At 40.5% G+C, this 21,279-nt stretch overlaps 2 protein-coding genes across 8 annotated transcripts in view; one reads left to right on the top strand and one right to left on the bottom strand.

The window, feature by feature from the left end:
• Positions 1-6,790, bottom strand: part of waca (WW domain containing adaptor with coiled-coil a) — a 53,359-nt gene extending 46,569 nt beyond the window's left edge. Inside the window, exons 1-2 of one of the 3 annotated variants that reach the window (XM_020621361.1) lie at positions 6,665-6,790; positions 6,362-6,483 (exon numbers count right to left, since the gene is read on the bottom strand). Coding sequence is in view for 1 of the 3 variants with exons in the window: in XM_020621359.1 (XP_020477015.1) it covers positions 4,194-4,195 (2 nt within the window). In the remaining 2 variants the exon portion in view is untranslated. Of the gene's footprint in view, positions 1-4,193; positions 4,311-5,823; positions 5,904-6,361; positions 6,484-6,664 lie in introns of those variants that run through there. The other 2 variants (XM_020621359.1, XM_020621360.1) reach the window with 2 other exon arrangements.
• A 142-nt stretch (positions 6,791-6,932) lies between these two features.
• The window catches only part of mpp7a (MAGUK p55 scaffold protein 7a), a 243,614-nt gene continuing 229,267 nt past the window's right edge, over positions 6,933-21,279 (top strand). For all 5 annotated transcript variants that reach the window (XM_020621347.1, XM_020621346.1, XM_020621354.1 and 2 more), the window contains exon 1: positions 6,933-7,287. In XM_020621347.1, coding sequence (XP_020477003.1) covers positions 7,281-7,287 — 7 coding nt within the window. In that variant the 5' untranslated portion in view covers positions 6,933-7,280. The remainder of the gene's footprint in view (positions 7,288-21,279) is intronic.

Raw genomic sequence — 21,279 nt, 5'->3', positions numbered from 1 at the left:
CCTGTACATGGAAGAATTTGAGAAGAAAGCCCTGTCTTCCTTCACTGGTACCACTCCCAGCCACTGGTTCCGCTACGTGGATGACACATGGGTTAAAATCAGGACCCAGGAGGTAGAAGCTTTCACCAAGCATATCAACTCGGTGGATGACAACATCAATTTCACTCGTGAGGACGCCAGGGATGACTGCCTGGCCTTTCTGGATTGTGCAGTCCACTTGGGAGGGGACAGAAGCCTGAAAGTAGAAATATATCGGAAACCTACACACACAGACCAATACCTGCTTTTTGACTCACACCACTGTTTCTTTCCCAAAACTTCAGTCAGTTGCACCTTCATGCTTTTGGCCTGCTCCATAAAACAGGGCATTTTCTTATCCGGTTGTCCATCATAATCTTCATAATCATCATAATGGCTTGAATTTTCAAAACACTCCTTAAGGTATTCTATAACTAGACTTTAGAATACCCCAGTCGCTAGCGGTGATCGGGGTTTTAATAGTCTCCAGGGCAAAAGTCTCACCCTCTTGCAGCTGGTAAAAAGACAGTTCTCCAGTAGTGTAGTGAAACACATAGCCGAAATAATCAGATTGTAGCTTGATTTCACCTCGAAGCGAAGCTGTGGGCGGCTTCTGAATACGAACCAGATGCATAGTGGCTTTCTTCGGCACGTTAAATCCGACTGCTCCGTGATAATCACTGGAGTGTTGATGATGACTCCATCCAATTTCTCATGCGGATAAGAAGGAGAAGCCATTTTTTCTCGGACGTTAATATAGCCTAATTGCTGAATGAAAAACTTTTTTCGCTCTAGAAGCCTGTGAATAACCCACCCTTTTTATAAAGAAACACACGTGAGTATGTGCTTGCAGATAAGACAACGGTTTGTCTGGATACACCCTTTATTATCTATCAAATACAGTTATACAGTTAACCGTTATATACTTATCTATACAAGCATATGTGGGGTGGGGCTGTAACCGATATCTTTAATATCAACCCTATTCAGTTATACAGTTAGCCGCAGTAATTTGTTATATAGTTATCTATACAACCATATGCTGGGTGGGGCTACATCAGATATTTTTTTATCTTTCATATGCAGTTAACCGGTAGCTAACCACAACTTCCTTATCTCTGTCAACAGATCCAAGGGGGCGGGACGGGTACCCAAGGGGGGCCACGTGGGACTAAGAATCGGAATAACGATTCTGATTGGTTGGGGGGCCGCGTGGGACTAAGAATCGGAATAACGATTCTGATTGGTTGGGGGGGGGGACTAAGAACCGGAAGGACAATTCTGATTGGTTGGGGGCGGGGCGACCTGTCAAATTAATTCTGATGAGAAGTGGTATATTACTTGTGTGTTTGGGAACGACTGGAGAGCATAGGATTGCCTCCAGCAGTGGTGCGCACTATTCAGTATGCCAGAGCTCAGTCAACAATGGCGTCTTAAGTTGCACAGTTTTTCAGCGATGGTGCATGGAGAAAGGCACAGCTCCCACCTCCTGCCTGGTGGCTGAGGTGCTGACGTTTTCTACAGACCCTGGTTGAATGAAACCTGGTTCCGTCTACCGCTAAAGTGTATGCTGCCGCCATCTCATCATGCCATGAAGGTCTTGGCGACAGAACCATATTTGCACACACACTGGTAAAACGTTTACTCAGGGGTGTGGGCAGACTGAGACCTGTGAGGCGCACAACGGTGCCACAGTGGAATCTGCCTCTGGTCTTACGCGCGCTCAACGGGCCTCCTTTTGAGCCCATGGCACACATCTCTCTCAAACATCTCTCCCTGAAAACGCCGCTCCTCCTAGCCTTGACATTGGCTAAGCGCGTGGGCGATCTGTGTGCACTGTCTGTCTCACTGGCGTGCCTCCTTATCCGCGGAGATGGTAGCATGGCCATTCTCAGACCGAACCCCGCGAATTCCACCAAAAATTATCTCATCCTCTTACCAATCCAGAGTTATTTCTCTGGATGGGCTCTTCCCTCCTCCTCACAGAGACGAGGCAGAGAGGAACCTCCATGCCCTCTGCCCAGTGCGCGCTTTGTCCCATTACATGGGGCGCACGGCTGCTGTCAGGCAGACACAACAGCTGTTTGTGCATTACAGGAGCCGCTTTCTTGGGCAGCCTTTAACAAAACAACGGCTGTCTCACTGGCTGTGTGAAGCTATTACACAGGCTTACATATCAGCCGGGAGCGACCCCGCGCCTGGCATCAGAGCCCATTCTATGCGAGCCATCACGTCTTCCACTTCCCTTCTTAGAGGCATGGCTGTGGAAGATATCTGCACAGCAGCCTCCTGGGCTTCCCCTTGTCCCTTCACCCATTTTTACCTCCGGGATACATCCGAGTTCTCACTGGCTCATTCGGTCCTGAGTGTCACGTGTGACGGTGAGCCCCTTCCCCATCGTTTCACGTGGATGCGCCACCACCACTGAGCGCTGACCCTGGGTCACTCGCTCAGGCGGCAAAATGAACAGCCACACTCCAACTGGTCTGGGACCGGTCCGCCCCGTCCTGCCCTGCACTTTGAACAGGCCTACTTGTTGAATTTTATCAGAAATTACCTGTAGGGGGCGGTAGCAGACCACTTTTATAACTAGCACTCCAGCAACAAAGCTCATCCAACTACATTACCTGACCACTCTCAGCAAAGATAGTTAATTAAAAAAATAAGTACAAATTTACTTTTTTCAGCTATTATGGACAAGATCTTTATCATAAATTCTTTGCAGATTTTACAAATGGGGCTAAAAGCTGGGGTACTTAACTTTTATAAAACTCACTGACATATTTTCTGAGATTCTGATATTTGCTGAAACTGATATATCTTGCACTAACACATAACACTGATATACTGGGAAAACATCAGTGTCCTCTAGCTCCTCGTACCTGTAAATCCATGTGAAAAAAATCCACCACTCCCGACTGTGCAACACCAATCGAAGCCAGGAGGTGGTGCAACCCACTGTCAGTCATGTCATCCACACAGCTAAAAGAATAAACATGAGTTGAAATGGACTGCTGTAGATCAGTCCATTGAAAATCAGAGGGCCTTTTTCTTGTCTTATAACCCTAATTTGATATCTGGATATAACAGTGTTATTTAGAGGCTGAAACAATCTGTGTACTGTATTTTTACAGTTACCATTCTTTGGCTACAGCATCAACATACAGGAAATGGCCCCACAGCTTTTGACACAGTAACGATAATTCTTTCACAAAGTAGCTGAAGATCTGTATATATTCTTATCTTTTCAGTATGTCATCATTAAACATTGATGAGCACAGCTTAAGCTCTCCAGTCTATGAAGTGGAAGTGCAGTTTGTAAACAGTGAGGGAGGCCAAACAGTACAGTTACATGCCTGAACTTGAGATAACAAGAAGGGCACGGGTGTCTTCAGGGTAAGATTTGCCACAACATACAAGGCCAGACAATCTACATCAGCACGGAGTGCTGTCATTGTACCTGCTCCAGCCATGGGGACAGGGTAAGGCATTGTTTACCCACTTGAGAAAACATCAGTATTGTTAGTGGTTTATTTTTGCCTGTAGGGTCAGGTTTGATCAAACTTTCACAGCTACTGTACGTTCTGGCTTCTCACTTTTTCCAGGAATTTAGAAAAGATAACATGTATTTAGAAACAACCTAGAACAGATCTGTAAAAACCCAAATTACAGGTTTAAATATGAATATTTTCAAAAATGTAGTTTGCTCATGAATCTAATACTTTTGTTTTTTCAGAGGCTGGGCATTGCCACAGAGATAGAGGCCGGACTCTGCATCATCAAATGAAGCATCTATCACACCATCCAGCACAATATAAACTTTTTCTAAACAGCAAAGCTTTTCAATCATACTTTTTTTTTCCCTTAGGCCAAATAAAGTCTGCAAACATCTATGTTGTCTCCAAAAACATCTAAAAGGTCTCAAAAAAGAGATCTCTGTATTCTTTGAAATTAGTCTGAAGTGTGGAAATATAATGAAATAGTGGAGAGTGGTGTATTTTACATCTCTGCAACCAGAAACAAATCACCATAGTAAACACTTTCTTGGAAAGTAAATATTACATAAAAACAAAACATAGCAGCTTGATATGACAATTCTATAAGTTGGTCCCAGAGTCCCACACTGCCATGCACAAACTGCACACTGCATGATGAAACTGTTGTACTGTACCTACATCTGGGAGGTCAGCTACAGCCTGTAAGTCATTCCAGATTCTCCTTGTAAGGCGCAGGACTTCCTCCAGATGATCACCTCCATGTGCAGCATGTCAGACTGCACATCTGTATATAGGCTACAGAAGTAACATGCTAACATTAGCTGTTTGCTAACTAAGTAAACAAGTCAATATGAAGTGTTAGGTATTTTTAGTCAGATAGATATTGGATAGATACTTTATGTATTAGAAATGTTTAGTGGAGATAGGATGTCTAGTTAGACTGTTAAATGCTTAGTCATGCTGATGAGTTTCTACAGGGTACATCTGGTCAAGGATAACTAGAGAGAAAAGCTGATGACTGTCAGCAGACAGGATGTTTAATATTATTATTATGATGTGTATAACTGTAGCCTTAGCCATAATATGTTCTTATGTTTAATATCACGACATGTTACTAGAGGTCATGTGAGAATGTTTTTAGCTACACACCACTTAATCAACAGACACACACACACACAGATTAATTTGCTTCATGTTTTGACCACTGCCATGGCCAGCTGCAAAGCTGGCAACAGAGACGTCTCGGTTGACGTTTCTGTGTAGAATGGGGCTAGCCCAACCGAAGGGATATAATGTATAGGTCTGGTGGGTTCAGGTTCTTTCATCTTACATCTGCCTGCGTGCAGTTTGTAGGTGCAAAATTCCTGAGCGTGTAATGTTAATTTTACCTGTGATCCTTTGAATAAATCAGCACTGTTTTGAAGTTACTTGGACTGTCTCGTCTCTCAGAGTTAGTTAGCAATGGTAACAAGAACCAAAGACCAACAGAAGCTTCTACTATGATATGTTCAGAAACACTATAATGTAGCTGTTTTCACAAAGTTGGATTGTTTATTTCTAAAACACATAACTAATAAAATGAGGGCGAGGTATGTGCTGAAATACTGCAAGTGTACAGTCATTGGAAAACATTTTTGTCCAGTGTGACTGGGCCAATATACAGGCCTATGCAACCCAGACACTAATACGTTTTAGTAACTCTCAAAGAATATTATCCCTCCTGTTTCAAGAGATCAAATTCATACAAACTCTACAAGTACTGGGTTACCACACACAGATAAGTCTGCAAACAGAGATGTTGGGTTTGCCCACAAAAATAAAGATTTGAGTCACTAAATAAGTTAACAGTGGAACAATGTTTTTTTTAAAAAAAAGGCCTAACCCCAAAAGCTAAAATACTATGGTTAAGAAGAAGTTACTCCCCACTCAATAAACACACTGCAGAACAGGAATAAGAAATGGTCAGAGTCATCAGGTTGGAAAGGCACCATTAAATAAACACCACAAGTCAATTAATCACAAAACAAACCAAATATAAGAGTGTCTTGGCTCTCTGTACATAAAACCATTCACATACTGTTCACACACCATAAAATTGACTAAACCCTACTTGGGAACAATACAATAAATAGAAAATATAATGCCAAGTAAACTTCTTAACATAAAAGCAGACAAAACCAAGCTAAGCAATGCAAAGCGTTACATAAGCAAAGCAAAGCAGCAGCGGCGGCGGCTATCACTCCTGCAATGAGTAAAACCACTGTTAACAGCGTAAAAAAACATCAAAACCAACAACACTACAGGTTACCTTGGCTGCACCTCACCCTAGCACAACATGTGCGATGGACGCCCAACTTCTGCAGGATCACGCTTACAATTATCACCCCTAGAGAACATGCGGTAATCCCCACAGTCTACAAACAAAACAAACTGATTAAGCACTTTACACCGCAGCAGATCCGATATACAGTCAGTCCGTTGGACATACCTTAAAGCGAAAGCAGGACTCAGATCAATGGAGCGAGATTCACTTCAAAACATTAAAGTTCAAACTGTTTATTTTGTCATATGCACAGTTAGGAAACGTGCTTCCCTGTACAATGACATTCTTACTTTGCTGTCCACATGAATGCCATAAAATACAAATGAAATATAAAGTAGATAAATAAATAACACATTACATTACAACAGCGACCAGCACAGGAATTGCTTATCGTAACAGCATCTCCACGGGTGGTATTCATATCCATAATCATCCCAGCAAATTACTCATCGGGCGGTATAGGCGTGGCCAACCCGCCGGTTACACCAGGTACGTATGTGAAGTACAATTTGCGTTTCCTTACTTGTGTATCTCTGTTCCGCGTTCACGAGACTTCTCTCAACAGGGAGGGGCTGCAGGAGGCCAGGCAGAAGCTCAGCGCAGAGGCCGCGGGAGGAGTCTGGACGTTGTACTCTTTCAAATTATCTACCCAAAATTCAAAGATACAGACCCCATATTAAACCAGGTGTTCCAGTATGTACAAGTGTAATTCTATCTTTCTATCTGTTTGAAATCACAGACTGTATGACCCAACAAATTATAAAAGGAATAAATTGTGATCATTTGAAACAGATGTAATGATGATGTCAGAATTAACTGGCCTAACCTGTAATAATTTAACTGAAGACGGATAACCTATCTTTTAAAATAAATAGCAATTCACAATCTCCAGATTATGTTTAACTATGTAACCTTTATGTTAATAAACGCAATTCCTCGAAAGAACAACAACTTCCAGATGCGGTTGTTTTGTTTGCTCTTGATAGCATAGTCGAATTTACAATGGTGTTAGCGTACGATTGACGTTACCAAAAGCCAATAACAATACTGAACTAAATCACTGAGTACGCCTTAACTGAATACTAACCAATGAACAAACAGATTGAACGGCATCTACGGCGAAAGCCTCGTCCGGTACAGATCTCAGAACAGCATTTGCCGTCACATCTCCATAAGCCAGTGTTATGTCGAAATAAACAAACAGTTTTCAAGTCAGCGCATTGTCAGGACACTTAATATGTTAAACAGAGGCTAAGTCTAGGCGTAACATTTTGAAAAGTCGTGTCCAGTAGACATGCACTGTAGTCGAAATGAGTTATAGCAGTTTTAGGTAACACATCACTGTTTCTAAAGTGGAATATAAAACTACTTTAAAAGTTTGTTCTCGAAGGAACCACTGGAGTACATTGAGACCGTCAAGAAACCATTCAGCCCGACTTTCGATGCAAAGTGAGTACCAATATTGCATTTGAGTCGGCTTGAAACGTATCTGCACAATCGTCAAGCCAGCTGTTAAGAGGCTCCAGTGGGAATCTTCGAAATGGACACAACGTTAGTCGAAAATGCCGTTTTGGTTTTGCGGGGAATACAGACGGCATAGCTACAATACAACGACGTAACAAAAGACAGTATTACAAGAAACGTGCTTGTGATACTCTGTGGCACATGAAGTGACGTTTACGTTGACCTACCAGTGAACCCAAATGCATGATAAAGTAGCTTACTCAGCTATGATTTAAATGTTTTTGGCCATTTAATAGAAAAAAATCTCTGTCTAAAACTGCACACCCAAATGTCAAATTATTCACTGTTATGACTTGTACTGCTTGTTTCAGTGAAACTTAAATTGACAACTTATGAAAGAATATTTCAGTGGGAAAGGGAATGCATCTTAGTGTAGGGATAAGATAAAGTTTTGTGATTTCAATGTTAAGCTGCTTTTGTAACAGGATAAAAAGCTACAGTGAACCCTCTAGTGAACACATAATTAAATGAAATCCTCCAGGCATGCTAAAACATACACAAGCTGTAATGACAACATTTCCTTGTGACACCACCCTCAACCTCCAGATCACCCACACCCTAAAGGCAGAGGCTCCTGCTGTCCAGCAAGTGCACTGTGTGATGAGGGACTACAGAGCTCCTGTGCCCTGCAAAGTCAAGTGTGGTGACACTAAGCTGACAGTGCCAGCCCACTGGGAGACTGGCCACCCTGCCAGTGTCCGTTACATCCCATCCCAACCACTTGGGTTTTCAGAGTTAAATTACTATATTATAATGACACAGGGCACTGTGCATTTTTGTTTAGCAAAATTCCAACCACATATGATGATTATTTTGCCATGATACAAATGAAGCTTTGTCATATGCTGTAGTTAGACCCTTGTGTATACCTTTACTGTAATGTAATAACTGATGTGGTAAAAATCCAGAGAGATAGAATGAGTGAACAGTAATTCTTGGAAATGCTACTACTTTGCATTCGATTGAGACAATTGACAATTACAGTCTGGATAATGTACACTTGGCTATCACTTACCAGGATAAGTGAAAAAAGTTCATTTAGATGTTAAGTGCCTTGTTTAATTATGGTTAAAGCATTTGCTGTATCTAATCATGTTGAGAAATCTCACTACTTGCTTACCAGGTACAAGGTCTGCATCATGTCCCATTCTTCATGAACACTTACAGTATTCTTGTTGATATCCTTAATACTGTATGATGTTGTGGCTATGATAAAAGAGAGATTGTAACAAGATGACCTTCATTCCCTGGTATTTGAATAGCACAGAGTTGAATCTCTGGAGGGCCGGTATTTCTCTCTGTAAACACTGAAACCTCAGTGGTATGTCTGTTTTGTTCAGCTCTTTTGCTCTCAATGGGAAAAACCCAGTTCATATATTGCCTAGATAAAGGGTTTGTGGCTTTTTTGAATTCCAAATGGGCAGAGAGAAATTCTTCATGAGATTTTGATTGTAAGAATTTTTGTCCAGTTCATTACTTTGGCTAATACAGTTGAGCCATGATCATGAAAAGTGTGTGGTGGCATTATTATTTCTCCGCCAAGAGAGGGGGTTATGTTTTTGTTAGTGTTTGTTGATTTGTTTGTGTGTTTGGTTGTTTAACAGCATAGATCAAGAAGTAATGAACTGATTGGATGAAATGTTTTGGAGAGGTACAGTATGGCCCATGGAACATCTGATTAGATTTTGGTGCTGTTCCATATCATATTTTGAATACAGAAATATTTTGCTGACTGTTTGTGAGCCCCCTTGTGGCCAAAGTGTGCGGCAGTGCTCCTGAGCACTTCAAACACATACAGAGATAAAGCCCTTGGATAATGACTGTCCATTCATTGTCAATGGAAGCCGAGTGCTGTCACTCAGTACACCACGGTGTGTGAGACAGGGACTGAAGTAGCCCAGTGAAGTGACGGCTCATAGCCAGGGAAAGATCTACTCTATGCAGCAACAGCCAGGTGAGAGCCAGATGGCAGAGTTTCAGTCCATACAGTGTCAAACTGTCTATACTGAAAATGTGTTAAATGAACTCCCAATACACAAAATAATTTCCATAAACAACTTTAAAATTTTTTTGCCTTCTCTCTCACAGAATCACCTATAAATTTCATTTAGTTTGATATCATTTCACTTACCATTTAAACTGCATGACTTGGGGATAATGGGCTTGGCTTGTCCAAACAAAGAGTTGAATCAATAGGCTGAGTGTAATTAAGGAGTTGAGCTTACACTAATATAATTATTTCTGTAAAATTTCTCCAACACTGAACATCATTTTACTCTGAATATTGTTAGAAATAACTCAATTCTTTTTTTGGAAGCTCAAGAAGTGAAGACAGGAGAGGACTGTTTAAAATCAACAGAAAGTTTACTCGAAGTCTGGGCACAGGTGAAGTCTTACAGTGCTGGGATCAGAGAGACAGAGCTCACACAGGAAATTTGTTCTCTGAACCACGAGTTACGTTTTCTCATTACATTTATCTTCTTAGGCTGGTCCGCCCTGGACAGAGGTACAACATTTCACACTTTTTATTTGGGATCACCAGGTCAACCCCTGCCTGTGTCTGCTTGCTGAAATGTGATCTAGACCAGGTGTGTGTGTGTGTGTGTGTTTCTCAGGCGGCAGCTTGATCAATGAACACTGAACAATGGGTGGTCTGGGCTGCAGGCCCCCCTGTGTGTGTGATGCTATTGCAGGACCTAGTGAGTATGCTAAACGGGCCAGGTGGTCATCTCAAGGTGTAGGCCCCCTGTCTCTGCAGGCCCCCCTATCCCATGACAAACCAGAACTTGGAATATGCTAAGCGGGTCTAGGTGAAGGTGCAAAACAGGCCAACAGGTCTTTGTTAAAATGTAAAATAGGCCGTCTGGTTACTCAAAGATACAGACATCCTGTCTACAGAATTTGCAGTATACAGTTCCAAAGTTTCACTCAGTAGAATATAGCAATCATCAATACAGTTTTAATATGTATAAGCAAGGGGAAAAAGGTATGAAAACTAACTAAAAGAAAATGAAGAACTGAAAAGTAACTAAAGGAAACTAAAATTATGAAAAATAACTAAAGCTTCAAAAGTAACTAGAGCCTATAAGAATCAAATCTTATAATATTTGTGAGTTGTAATCAGTTTGAAAATGTTTCAACACAAATTTTTGCTGTGTAGAATGGGATAGGGTGCAGTGGTTCAGATAAGGTCCAGCATACGAGGCTTCGTCCTGTGTTGGTTGTCTGAACAGGTGTCTCCAAGCTGCATCTCCTCATAGCTCACATTCCAGGCATTTTGTTCTTGGCATGGTGGATTGCAGAGGAGAGAAGGGAGGTGTGGGAACTAACTAAGGCTATGAACACAGGGCTCAACTCCCAGAATGAACTGAAGAAATGCACTGACTGAGACAAACGCTTCCTCAGTAGGTCAGTGCACTGCTCACAGTCAGGGACAAAACTGAGAGTTGGCTTCTATAACTGTGGGTAGGATATAGTGGTTTAAAACTCTTAATCCAAGTATGTTTTTGAATCACTATCAGCTCACAAGAAATTGAAGCAAATTAATGTTATTTTACTCCTGATCCTTAATTTTAATGCCTTTGTCTTCTTATTTGGCACCAAGAATCCTGCTTCCTACATATACTATATAACAAGGGATAAAGGAAGTAGACCTAATTTTTGGACAAGAATAAGGAATATGTAACTATTCTTGTCATTATGTTTTCTTTTCATTGTGGGCAAAAGTGAAACTTTTATTTTTGATTAGGGATGCCAATGATTGTTTATTGATTAATCAGCTCGCTGTTTTATATTTATATTGGAAATCGAAGCCTAATCATTGCCTTTCAATTTATTTTCTTTTTTTGTGTTTTTAGTTTCTCTTGTTTTGCTCTTATTTTGTATGTTGTTGGTCATGTATTTTATCTGCTGTTCTGTGAAGCGCTTTGGGCTCCTACCAAGTTGTAAAGTGCTATACAAATAAAGTATTATTATTATTATTATTATTAATCACAGTTAATAATTTGCGGTGCAGAATTGGAGGATGTGCAGTGTTGACTGGAGCCTGATCAGTTGTTACAGATAGCACTTCTGCAGCAAAAAATACCCTGAGGATTTGAGTGATTTTAAACACCTGAAAGGTGTATCTACATGAAAGTATGCTGAAGTACAATTTTCCTATTATTTTGAATGGGGGAAAATTTTCTAAATAATTCAAAGGTATAAGGTTTAGAAAAACCCTGAAGAGAAGCATGAATGTCCTGGGAGAGCTGAACATTTTGATACCTGAAATAGCTGAAATTGTGCTGAATTAGAATTTTCCCATTATTTTGAATGGGGCAAGATTGTCAAAATAAAGCTAAATATTTTACAAGTATGAAGTTTAAAATGACTGTCCTTGAAGAGCTGAACATTTTGATACCTGAATGGCTTTGCTAGCTGAAAGTATGCTGAACCTATTAATTGGAGAGGGAGAGGGGGAGAGAAACAGAGAGGGAGAAGGGGAGGGGGAGAGAGACAGAGAGAGCGAGAGGGGAAGGGGGAGAGAGACAGAGAGAGGAGTTATGTTGGGGCATGTCCCAATTGCGCTGCATGAACCACCAGATGGCACTCCAAGACTGTGTCATTGACTCAGCACATTGAGCTCCCATTGACTTGTATTGCAAAATAGAAAGCTGAATAGATAAAAAAGTATAAATGTTATAAAAAAGTTGAGTACAAGCAGGGATGTCCTTGAAGAGTTGAACAGATCAAGACCTTGACAGCATCCACACAATTACGGAAACATACTGAAAAAATGTAGAAGAAATCATCTGGATGTAGTTTTAGGTAGAAGATGTTTCACCTCTCATCCAAGGGGCTTCATCAGTTCTGTCTGACTGGTGGTGAGCATGGTATTTATCCCCCTGGGTGGTGTTTCAGTCCTTCAACGGCCAACAATGTCTCCTAACGACTGATTTGTTGTGGTTCCAGTCCTTTAGTGGCCAACAATGCACTCTAATGACTGAGTCATTGGGGTATGGTATCGATGAGAGTTGTTACCTGTCTTTGAACCCTCACATGTGGACCGACACCTATTGTCCTGGCGGAATTAGGGTGGAAATGTTTGGGTAGAGATTTCAAAACAGAATTGTAGATGGATGACAATTTTTGTCTGAGTCCACCACCCCTATTCAGGGAGGGGTGTTCTATTTGGACAAAAATTGCTTCTTTGATTCCTCAAAAGGATGTCCTGTGTCCTTCAGGTGGAGGTGAACTGCTGACTCTGGTCCACTGCGGTTGGCCCTCCTGTATTGGGCCATGCGCTTGTGCAGCAGCTGCTTAGTTTTGCCAATGTACAAGTCATTACACTCCTGAGTACACTTAATTGCACACACCGCATCATTCTGTTTATGTCTGGGTGTTTTGTCCTTCAGGTGGACCAGTCTTTGCCGCAGGGTGTTCCCTGGCTTAAAGTTGACTGGGATATTGTGGTTGCAAAAGATCCTTTTTAGCTTCTCGGATAAACCAGCCACATAAGGGATGACCGTGTTATCCCCTCTTGTTTCCGGTTTCTCCCTGCTGGTATTGGGCCTCTTCCTTGCTTTGGTGAAGGCCCACTTGGGGTATCCACAAGCCTTAAGGGACTTTTGGATGTGTAGTTTCTCCTTCTTGGTCCCTTCTGCAGTTGTGGGCACTTCCTCTGCCCTGTGATTCAGGGTTCTGATAACACCCATTTTGTGTTGAAGTGGATGGTGTGAGTCAAAAAGAAGGTATTTGTTCGTGTGTGTAGGTTTCCAATATACTTCTACCTTAAGGCTTCTGTCTCCTCCTATGTGGACTGCATAGTCCAACAAGGCCAGACAGTCATTTTTGGCATCCTCACGAGTGAGCTTGATGTTAATATCCGCAGATTTGATATCCTTGGTGAAAGCCTCTACCTCCTGGGTCCCGATTTTAACCCATGTGTTGTCCACATAGTGGAACCAGTGGCTGGGAGCGGTGCCAATGACGGAAGGCAGGGCTTTGTCCTTAAATTTTTCCATGAAAGGTTGGCAACTATTGGAGACACATGGGAGCCCATAGCACAGCTGTGTTGCTGCCTATAGAAGTTCCCCCTAAACTGGAAGTAGGTAGTGTTTAAACAGAGCTCCAGAAGGGTGCAAACTTGGTCTGGGGTGAGGTTAGTCCTATTGTTCAGTCTATCATACTTCAGCAGTCTCTTCTTCACCGCCTTAACCGCCTCTGCGGTGGTGATGCACATGAACAGGGATGTGACATCAGTCTTTAGGGGACATTGTTGGCCGTTGAAGGACTGAAACACCACCCAGGGGGATAAATACCTCCCGCCTATTAACACAATTTTGTGTTATGTAAATAATGTGTTTTTGCTGCTAACATGCTGCTGACCTGATTAGGTCCCATACATCCCTTTTTAGTTGCTCATTGTTTTATATTCACTTATGCAATTGTGTGTTATGTAAATAATGTCTGTCTTTTAAGCCGAGAGCTGCCGGAAAAAATTTTGTTGTGCTATGCATAATGACAATAAAGATTCTTGACTTCTTGAATCTTGACTCACCACCAGATGGATAGAACTGATGAAGCCTCTTGAGAGGTGAAAAGCCTTCTACCTAAAACTTCATCCAGATGATTTTTTCTACATTTTTTCAGCATACTACAATCTGGTTGACTGAGAATTTGCATGGACAATTTGAATCATAAAACACTTCCGGGGTCTGTGGGTGACACACGTCTCACACACAGTTGTGCTATGTTGGTGTTTGATCGGTGTGGACTGACACATTTGATAGATTGGAGTTCTGTCTGTTGTGTGAAGGACAAGACACAAAACACTTTATATGTGAATTGCCTTGAACTGTAAGAATATACACAGATGACTCTAACTCCCATCAGAATCCAGTTGAGGATATATAAGTATTTAAGGACACACAACAGTAAGTGTGAAGTTTTAAGCAAATTTCCTACTGAGAAAGAAATTCACTTTTGGCTTTGCCCGTTTAGGTGTCACCACAGCGAATCGTCACACTGACGACTCGCATGTTGACATTTGGCACGTTTTACGCCAGATGCCCTTCCTGACGCAACCCTGATTCAAACCCGGGGCGCAGCGGCAAGAGCGCTGCGTCTTAACCACTAGCCTACCAGGGACGGCTTAAAACAAATCTCTTTGTCACAAAATGCTTCCTATGTCAAAAGTAAAAGTTTATATTGAATTGGAAGGCCATCATGGGTTGTTATTTGTATTTAAGCAGCATTTGAAAATGAAGAGAGGAGCTCAATACATTTTTAAAATTATATTTTTGTTGAATTTGTGAGACAACGTAATTGTGTGAAATAGGGACATAATATCATTAGATATTGATCGTAGGATCCTGCATCAAATCCAAACCGAATTGCATTGTGGCATATTTTTAAGTATCGACAAACATCAGATAGCTGGCTAAGAGAGCCGATGTAAGATTGTATCGTACTGAAACTATTTACAGTGTTCTGCACCAATCTGTTGCATCTTGAACTTTAACTGCTAAAGTCTTTACCATTGTGTGTTTGGTAGGTGTAGGTTGTTCCTTTGTAATCAAGCAATCTCCCTTATCAACTGTTTATCAAAGTTTGTCATTTTCTTATCATTTAAATGTTATATTTTGATATGAGCATATGGTTTATATTACCCACTCATACTTGAAGTAAAGTTTTACTTTTATTTAACATTTTCAATGCAATACTTGTAACAGAGCACTTTTACAGTGTGGTATTATTACCTTTAGTTAAGTAAAGGATGTGAATACTTCCATCACTTATTTTATAAATCAAATCAAAATTTCTTTATGTAGTAATTGAAAGCAATGTCTTATTGACCAAAGTACTTTACACAAATAAAAAAATAAAAAGATAAAAAGATACAGAATTCTGTTTGGAAATCAGTTTAGTATTACAGTTTTGTTAATTTTTTAGGGTCAAGATAGCTCTTCAAATACACTTCCTAATCCAGCAAAACCAAGCATCTGCTTTCATTCCTTTAAGGGTCATTGTAGCTGATAATGATAATTGTGTATTACCCTATAAGGTGAAAATGTGTTATTTTGTGAGATGGTTGTACTGTGAAGATTGTATTCCGTTGCAACCCTACTTCTCACAGCTACCTTCAAGGTTCCTGAACCTTTGTTTTCTCTCGAAATACATGCATCAGTGCACAGTGCATGCCTTTGTGATACAGTATCTGGTTTAAGGTGAGCATTGCCTGTAACAAAGGTTGAGTTTCCTGCTTGCTTCTGCCATTTCAGTACTTGTAGTACATGAGGTTATCCTCTAAAATGGGCCATGGGAATGTTCTCTGCCACTGTGGAATAAAATTGTATTTTCTAGTGGCAATAGTGGCTGGACTGGTATTGCCACCAGTGGTTTGTCAGTTTCTCCCTCCATCTCTTCCATCTCCTTTTCCACACTGATTGTTTCAGTTGAAACCGCCGAAACGTGGTCTTTGGAAGTGATGACCGACAGACTCACTACGTGTTCACTTTTGACATGTTTTTTTTGGATGGTTTTTAGAGGGCCCTGTGCACTGATGAGTGGATCACATGATTTAAAAAAAAAATTACAGTGGAACCTTGGTTTTAGTGATTAATCCGTTCGAAAAAGTCCGACAAAAACCGAATGTACAAAAACTGAAGCAATTTTTCCCATAAGATATAATGTAAATCCAATTATTCCATTCCAGATACCCAAAATATTAACAAAAAATACATTTTATAGAGAATAACTATATTTGTACATACAGAAAACAATGAGAAATAAATATAAATGACTAATGAAATGGATAAATGAACATTTAACATTCAACAATTTTACCTTTATTGAAGACTCTTGTTGGCGTGTGGAAGACGGCGAGGAGGGGAGAGGGAGGAGGAGAGGTAATTGTTTGGAAGGGGAATCCCCCTCCATAAGCACTTCAGGTATCAAGGCCCTATCCGGGGTTACTTCCCTTCACTCATTTCTTTCGGGAAATTAGTGGCCGAGTCACGCGGGCCAGCGGACAAGTTTGGTACGGACTAATGACGCTGAACCGAACAATCAACTGTACGAAAACCGAGCGGATGTACGAAAACTGGGACAAAAAGTTGTCGAAAACCGAATTGTACGAAAAGTAGGGCATACGAAAACTGAGGTTCCACTGTATTTTCAGCAACATTGGTACAGTGCATTATTGGCTGCATTATTGTTGTGTTATCAGCCTTTTTGTTAGAAAAAAAGAGACTGCTAGGGCTGAAGTTTTTAATGCTTTCTTACACCTGTGCTTGGAAGTACATTTTTCAATTCACACTCCCCTACTTTTAGTTGCAAATGTGAGTGAAACACTCACACTGTTGAGCCCTGCAAGGGCCAATTAGTGGACGAGGGCACCCTGGTAGGGCCACAGTTGATGAGCATCACCAGCAGTGATGCTGTTGTTTTTTCCCCTCCTGCCATACAGAGATATAAGGTTTCTCTCAGCACCACCTAAGCCTCTGCATTACAGAGCTGGAATGAGCTCACTCAGCAGATGTCAGCCATCAGATACCAATGCTGGCTACATTACATTCTAGCTCGTGTATATAAAACGCTGCACTCACTGTGCAGGCATTCTGCCCTCCTGACTCACTGCAGGCCATCCTTTGATAGAAACAGCAGAGAGACAGAATAAGCAGTGTAGCATTAATAAATGTGATGTGCTGTGGGAAAGAAAGTCATAGCCAGAACCCTCAGACAGCAAATTAAGCTATTATTGCAAGTAGGTCTAGACATGACTGCTCCAAAAGTGTTATGGAACATGGTTTCATTCCTGTTTTAAGGCATGCACTATTAAGATGTTGCAAAGTACAGTGATCTTCCTCCTCAGCTACATCTGTAGGCTAACTCCTTGATTTGAGTTTATGGCTTGGGCTTAGAGGAGTTTATATACAAGCTATTGCTGTGGGAATACTACACAAAATGCCTTGATTATAATTGTTCAAATAAGATTTTTATAAGGTTTTTAAAATTCATAGTTTAAAGCTAAAATTTATTGTTGCACAATAAGGTGGGGGCATGATGTATATCTCTAACAACTTGCAGGCAATTTGTCAGTAGGCAGTAAAGGCTATAGTTTTACATAGTGAGGCACTGGGTTCACTTGGTGGGATGCCAAGCATAATTGTAAAATGTTTTTTTTTTTTTTTATATGAGGGTTTTCCCTGCATGGCCCCTGCCTAGTATGACTTACCTATTCTGTTTATGCCAGAATGTATGTACCTGTTTGTGTTTTTTCCAATATATCACAGCAGCTGCAGAAGATTTTTGTAGTTCTAATTGTATTTATATTAGAGGTGCTCAAGTTAACCAAAAATTGACTTAGGAACTTCTCTGAAATAACATCAAACATAGTAGATTTAAAGACAAGGTACTCAATAATGGCTTTAGTGATCATTTAAATGTGAAACGGTAATAAAAAGTAACTTTTTCATCCCTATTAGTTATCATACACCAGCCCTGTGGCCAGTACCTAGATCTCTAAAGATGATACAAGCAACAGTAACTAGATCATACTGTAATTCACTCTAGGGTAATAAAAACACAGTTATTTACACACACAGCCTTTGTTTATATCACATAACAGAAGATGCCATTTAACACTGAGTATCAAGGCAACTGAAGCATCACATCACGTTGTGTTACACACAGCTAAGCCTGGTATATAGAATACGCACGATGTGGTGACAGTGATATGAAAAGCAGCACTGTGCATGGTGCATGGTAGTGATTTGGTTTGGTGGCTGACTGAGTTTGAGGTGTTCACAAATTATTTGACTTGAGTAAAACTGCACAAATAGGCCTTACAGTGTATGATTTCGTTGAATTGAGGCTATTTTTAGTAATGTGCAGACGTGCAGAGGAGGGATAGTGGTTATATTGGTAGAAGGATTTTGGATATGGAGCTGCCAGGCAAGAGGTCAAGAGGAAGGCCAAAGAGGAGATATATGTATGTGCTAAAAGAGGACATGAAGTTAAGTGGGGTGAGAGTAGAGGATACCAAGGATAGAGTTAGGTGGAAACAGATGATTCACTGTGGCGACCCCTAACGGGAACAGCCAAAATAAGAAGAACAAGAGGCTATTTTTAGTAAAGTTATTGTTGAGTCTGTTTTCAGTTTGTGATTGGAGTGTTACACTGAAAACCCTACTTTAAGAAATTTTACACACCATGCAATCTGAACTGAAGCATTTATAACAAGTGAGCTCTGTATACATGTAACATTCAGTGCAAATGTACATGTTTACTGGGTAAAGGTACAAATGCAAAGATTGAGCTTGGGATTTTATGAATTGATATTGTTCAAATAAGAATCACAATCAATTACAATTTTTTATTTTTATTTTTATCCAACCCTACTGCACACCGGTCTGAGCTCTCAGCTTGCTTTGTTGAAGAGATGCTATTGCTGGCTATGAGATGTGACCCTGTAAGTTGAGTGAACAGTGTGTGTATTGTACTTCATTCAGCCTGTGCTGGTTAGCTTACACATGTTAACAGCTATCTGCAAATACTGTATCATGCTGATGTCTTGTCAGTTAAAATGAATTGTTATGGGCTATATGAATCAAAATCAAATTGAGTTGGGAGATTAGTGGAAGTATTCCCTCCTAGTGAAAACTATGACCTGGGGATGTATGTCCTCATATTCAGTAGTACACCTTTAGAGTATTTTAAAGCTGGATGTAGAGCAACAAAAACCCGTCCAGTCAAGAGCAGCTGTAAAGAGTCATCTATATACTGCATGGCTTTTTGATTATCATTTAATTAGTCATTCTCAAATTAGACATTTCTGTTTTCCAAAGTAAACGGCGTCATTCTTCTTGGGCTTTGCCTAAAAACAAATAGAAGTGTATTATAGACCCAGCTATGCTCAAAGCACCAAAATAAAGTAGGTGCAGCTGGGGTATTAGGAATTTCAATTAAAAATAATATTAGCATTTAAATTTAGTTATTATATTGCAGTCAAATTTATAACACCAGTGTTGTAATAAAGGTAATTGGAGTACTCTGCTGGCAGAGCCTGTCGTTAGAGAAGCTATTATTAACGGGTGGTAGATGGAGGAGGGTGTACTGAGGTTTGTTGAATATTGTACATTTTCTGTGTTTCTAAACCCACTGCACCTGAACTGCTACTGGCTAATATTTTATTTTAAGTAACACATATTCCCTTCAGTATTGCAACCATGTCATGTGCCAGTTGCAAGGTAATGCTAATCTGTTTTGCCACATTAGAAGTAAAGCTTCCCAAAGTGCCTTAAATGTAACAAGTAATACTATACAACATGACTAGCTGCCAATATTTGAGCATAACACTGCCATAAATCTAAACTGGTATTTTCTACTGCCTATCATATGGTGCCTTTTTATATTAAAGAAGAGGCTTCTCTGCTAACTTGGCTATGAGCACACCACTAATTGCTAAGTAACTATTTATAAATGCCTTTGAGCAGAGGCTTTTAGCTCTGGAGAAATTAACATGATATTTATAGTTTGCTTTGGATTGTCGGGTCTTGATAACAGAAGGCATACTGTATGGTGTTCATGCATCGGTGTGTGTAGGAGTAGTTTACTTTGTCTGCAGTGATAGTGACCACACCGTCATGAAGTTTGTAAAGTCAGCTTGGATTTGAATAGATAAACTTTGCAGGGTTGAGTTGGGGTTTGGTTTGCAGGTTCACTGTGTCACAGAGTTTGTTTATGGTGCATAGTACATTATAGGTATATGGCTTTTTGGATTGACGTGTTACTGGTCAAAACCTACAGGACCTGTTTGAGTTAGTCTGAGTAGTGTACAATGCAAGTCTTTAAAACTATGTTTTGTTAAAGTAAGATAGTACAGTGGGACCTCGGTTTTCATATGCCCTACTTTTCGTATGATTCGTTTTTTGACGCCTTTTATGTCAAAATTTTGTCCCAGTTTTCATACATCTGCTCGGTTTTTGTACAGTTAATTGGTTGGTTCAGCGTCACTAGTCCACCAAGCTCATCCGCCTGCCCACGTGACTCAGCCACTCATTTCCCGGAATCGAGCACCCACACAAAGCATCCCATGCGTTCGAGACTCAGTCTGCCATTGTTTTTTGTGCTTGTTGTGACTGCTAAATAAACTACCAACCTGCCATCAGGGGTTACGTCAAGGAATCTAAAAATATGAAACATATTTTCTTTCTTTTTTTTTTTTTTTGCTTACTACTTAATGCCAAATGTGTTATTTCATAGTTGCAATGTTATCCGTATTAATCCACAATGTAGAAAATAAAATAAACAAAGAAAAGCCATTGATTAAGAAGGTGTCCCAAACCTCTGCTTCTGCTTTAAACCCATTATATTTTTGGATTTTCCTGTATGGTTTCATTTAGAGCATTTTTTGTTTAGGAAAACTCTTCCACAAAAATCTTCATCTTTAAACTTGTCTCAAAATACATTTGACATTATTTTCCACTAAAGAAGCAACTTATACCCCATCTGTTTGTGCAGCACTGCAAGTTGAGATAAATCAGGTGGGATTGCCATACTGCCATAATTAACTGCAAATAACGTGCCTCCATGCCTTCTGCAGCGCTCTGCATTGGAACCTCCCTGACCTGGCTGTACTTATCTCAGAAAGGCTTTCACTCTGTTGTTGTTGTGAAATGGAGCTTATAATTACCCCGCTGTAGTGTCACGTGACACCCCCTCCGCTTTCCCCTGTGTGTGTTTCTCATAGATTCCTGCCATGTTTCTGCTCCTATTCTGCCATCCTTAAAGCTCTCACACACATATAATATATGAAAGTGGTAGAGAAAATTGTCAGGAATCCGAAAATGACATTATTATTGCGATCGGATGCTGCTATACCCGTGAATTGACGAAGTTAAGCTACCTGAAGTATTTTCGTGCTTCCTGCTT

This window comes from Monopterus albus, unplaced genomic scaffold, assembly GCF_001952655.1.
Source record: "Monopterus albus unplaced genomic scaffold, M_albus_1.0 scaffold258.1, whole genome shotgun sequence".
Lineage (NCBI taxonomy): Eukaryota > Metazoa > Chordata > Actinopteri > Synbranchiformes > Synbranchidae > Monopterus > Monopterus albus.
Note: the sequence above shows the minus strand (reverse complement) of the source record. Positions and strands in the feature narration are given on the sequence as shown.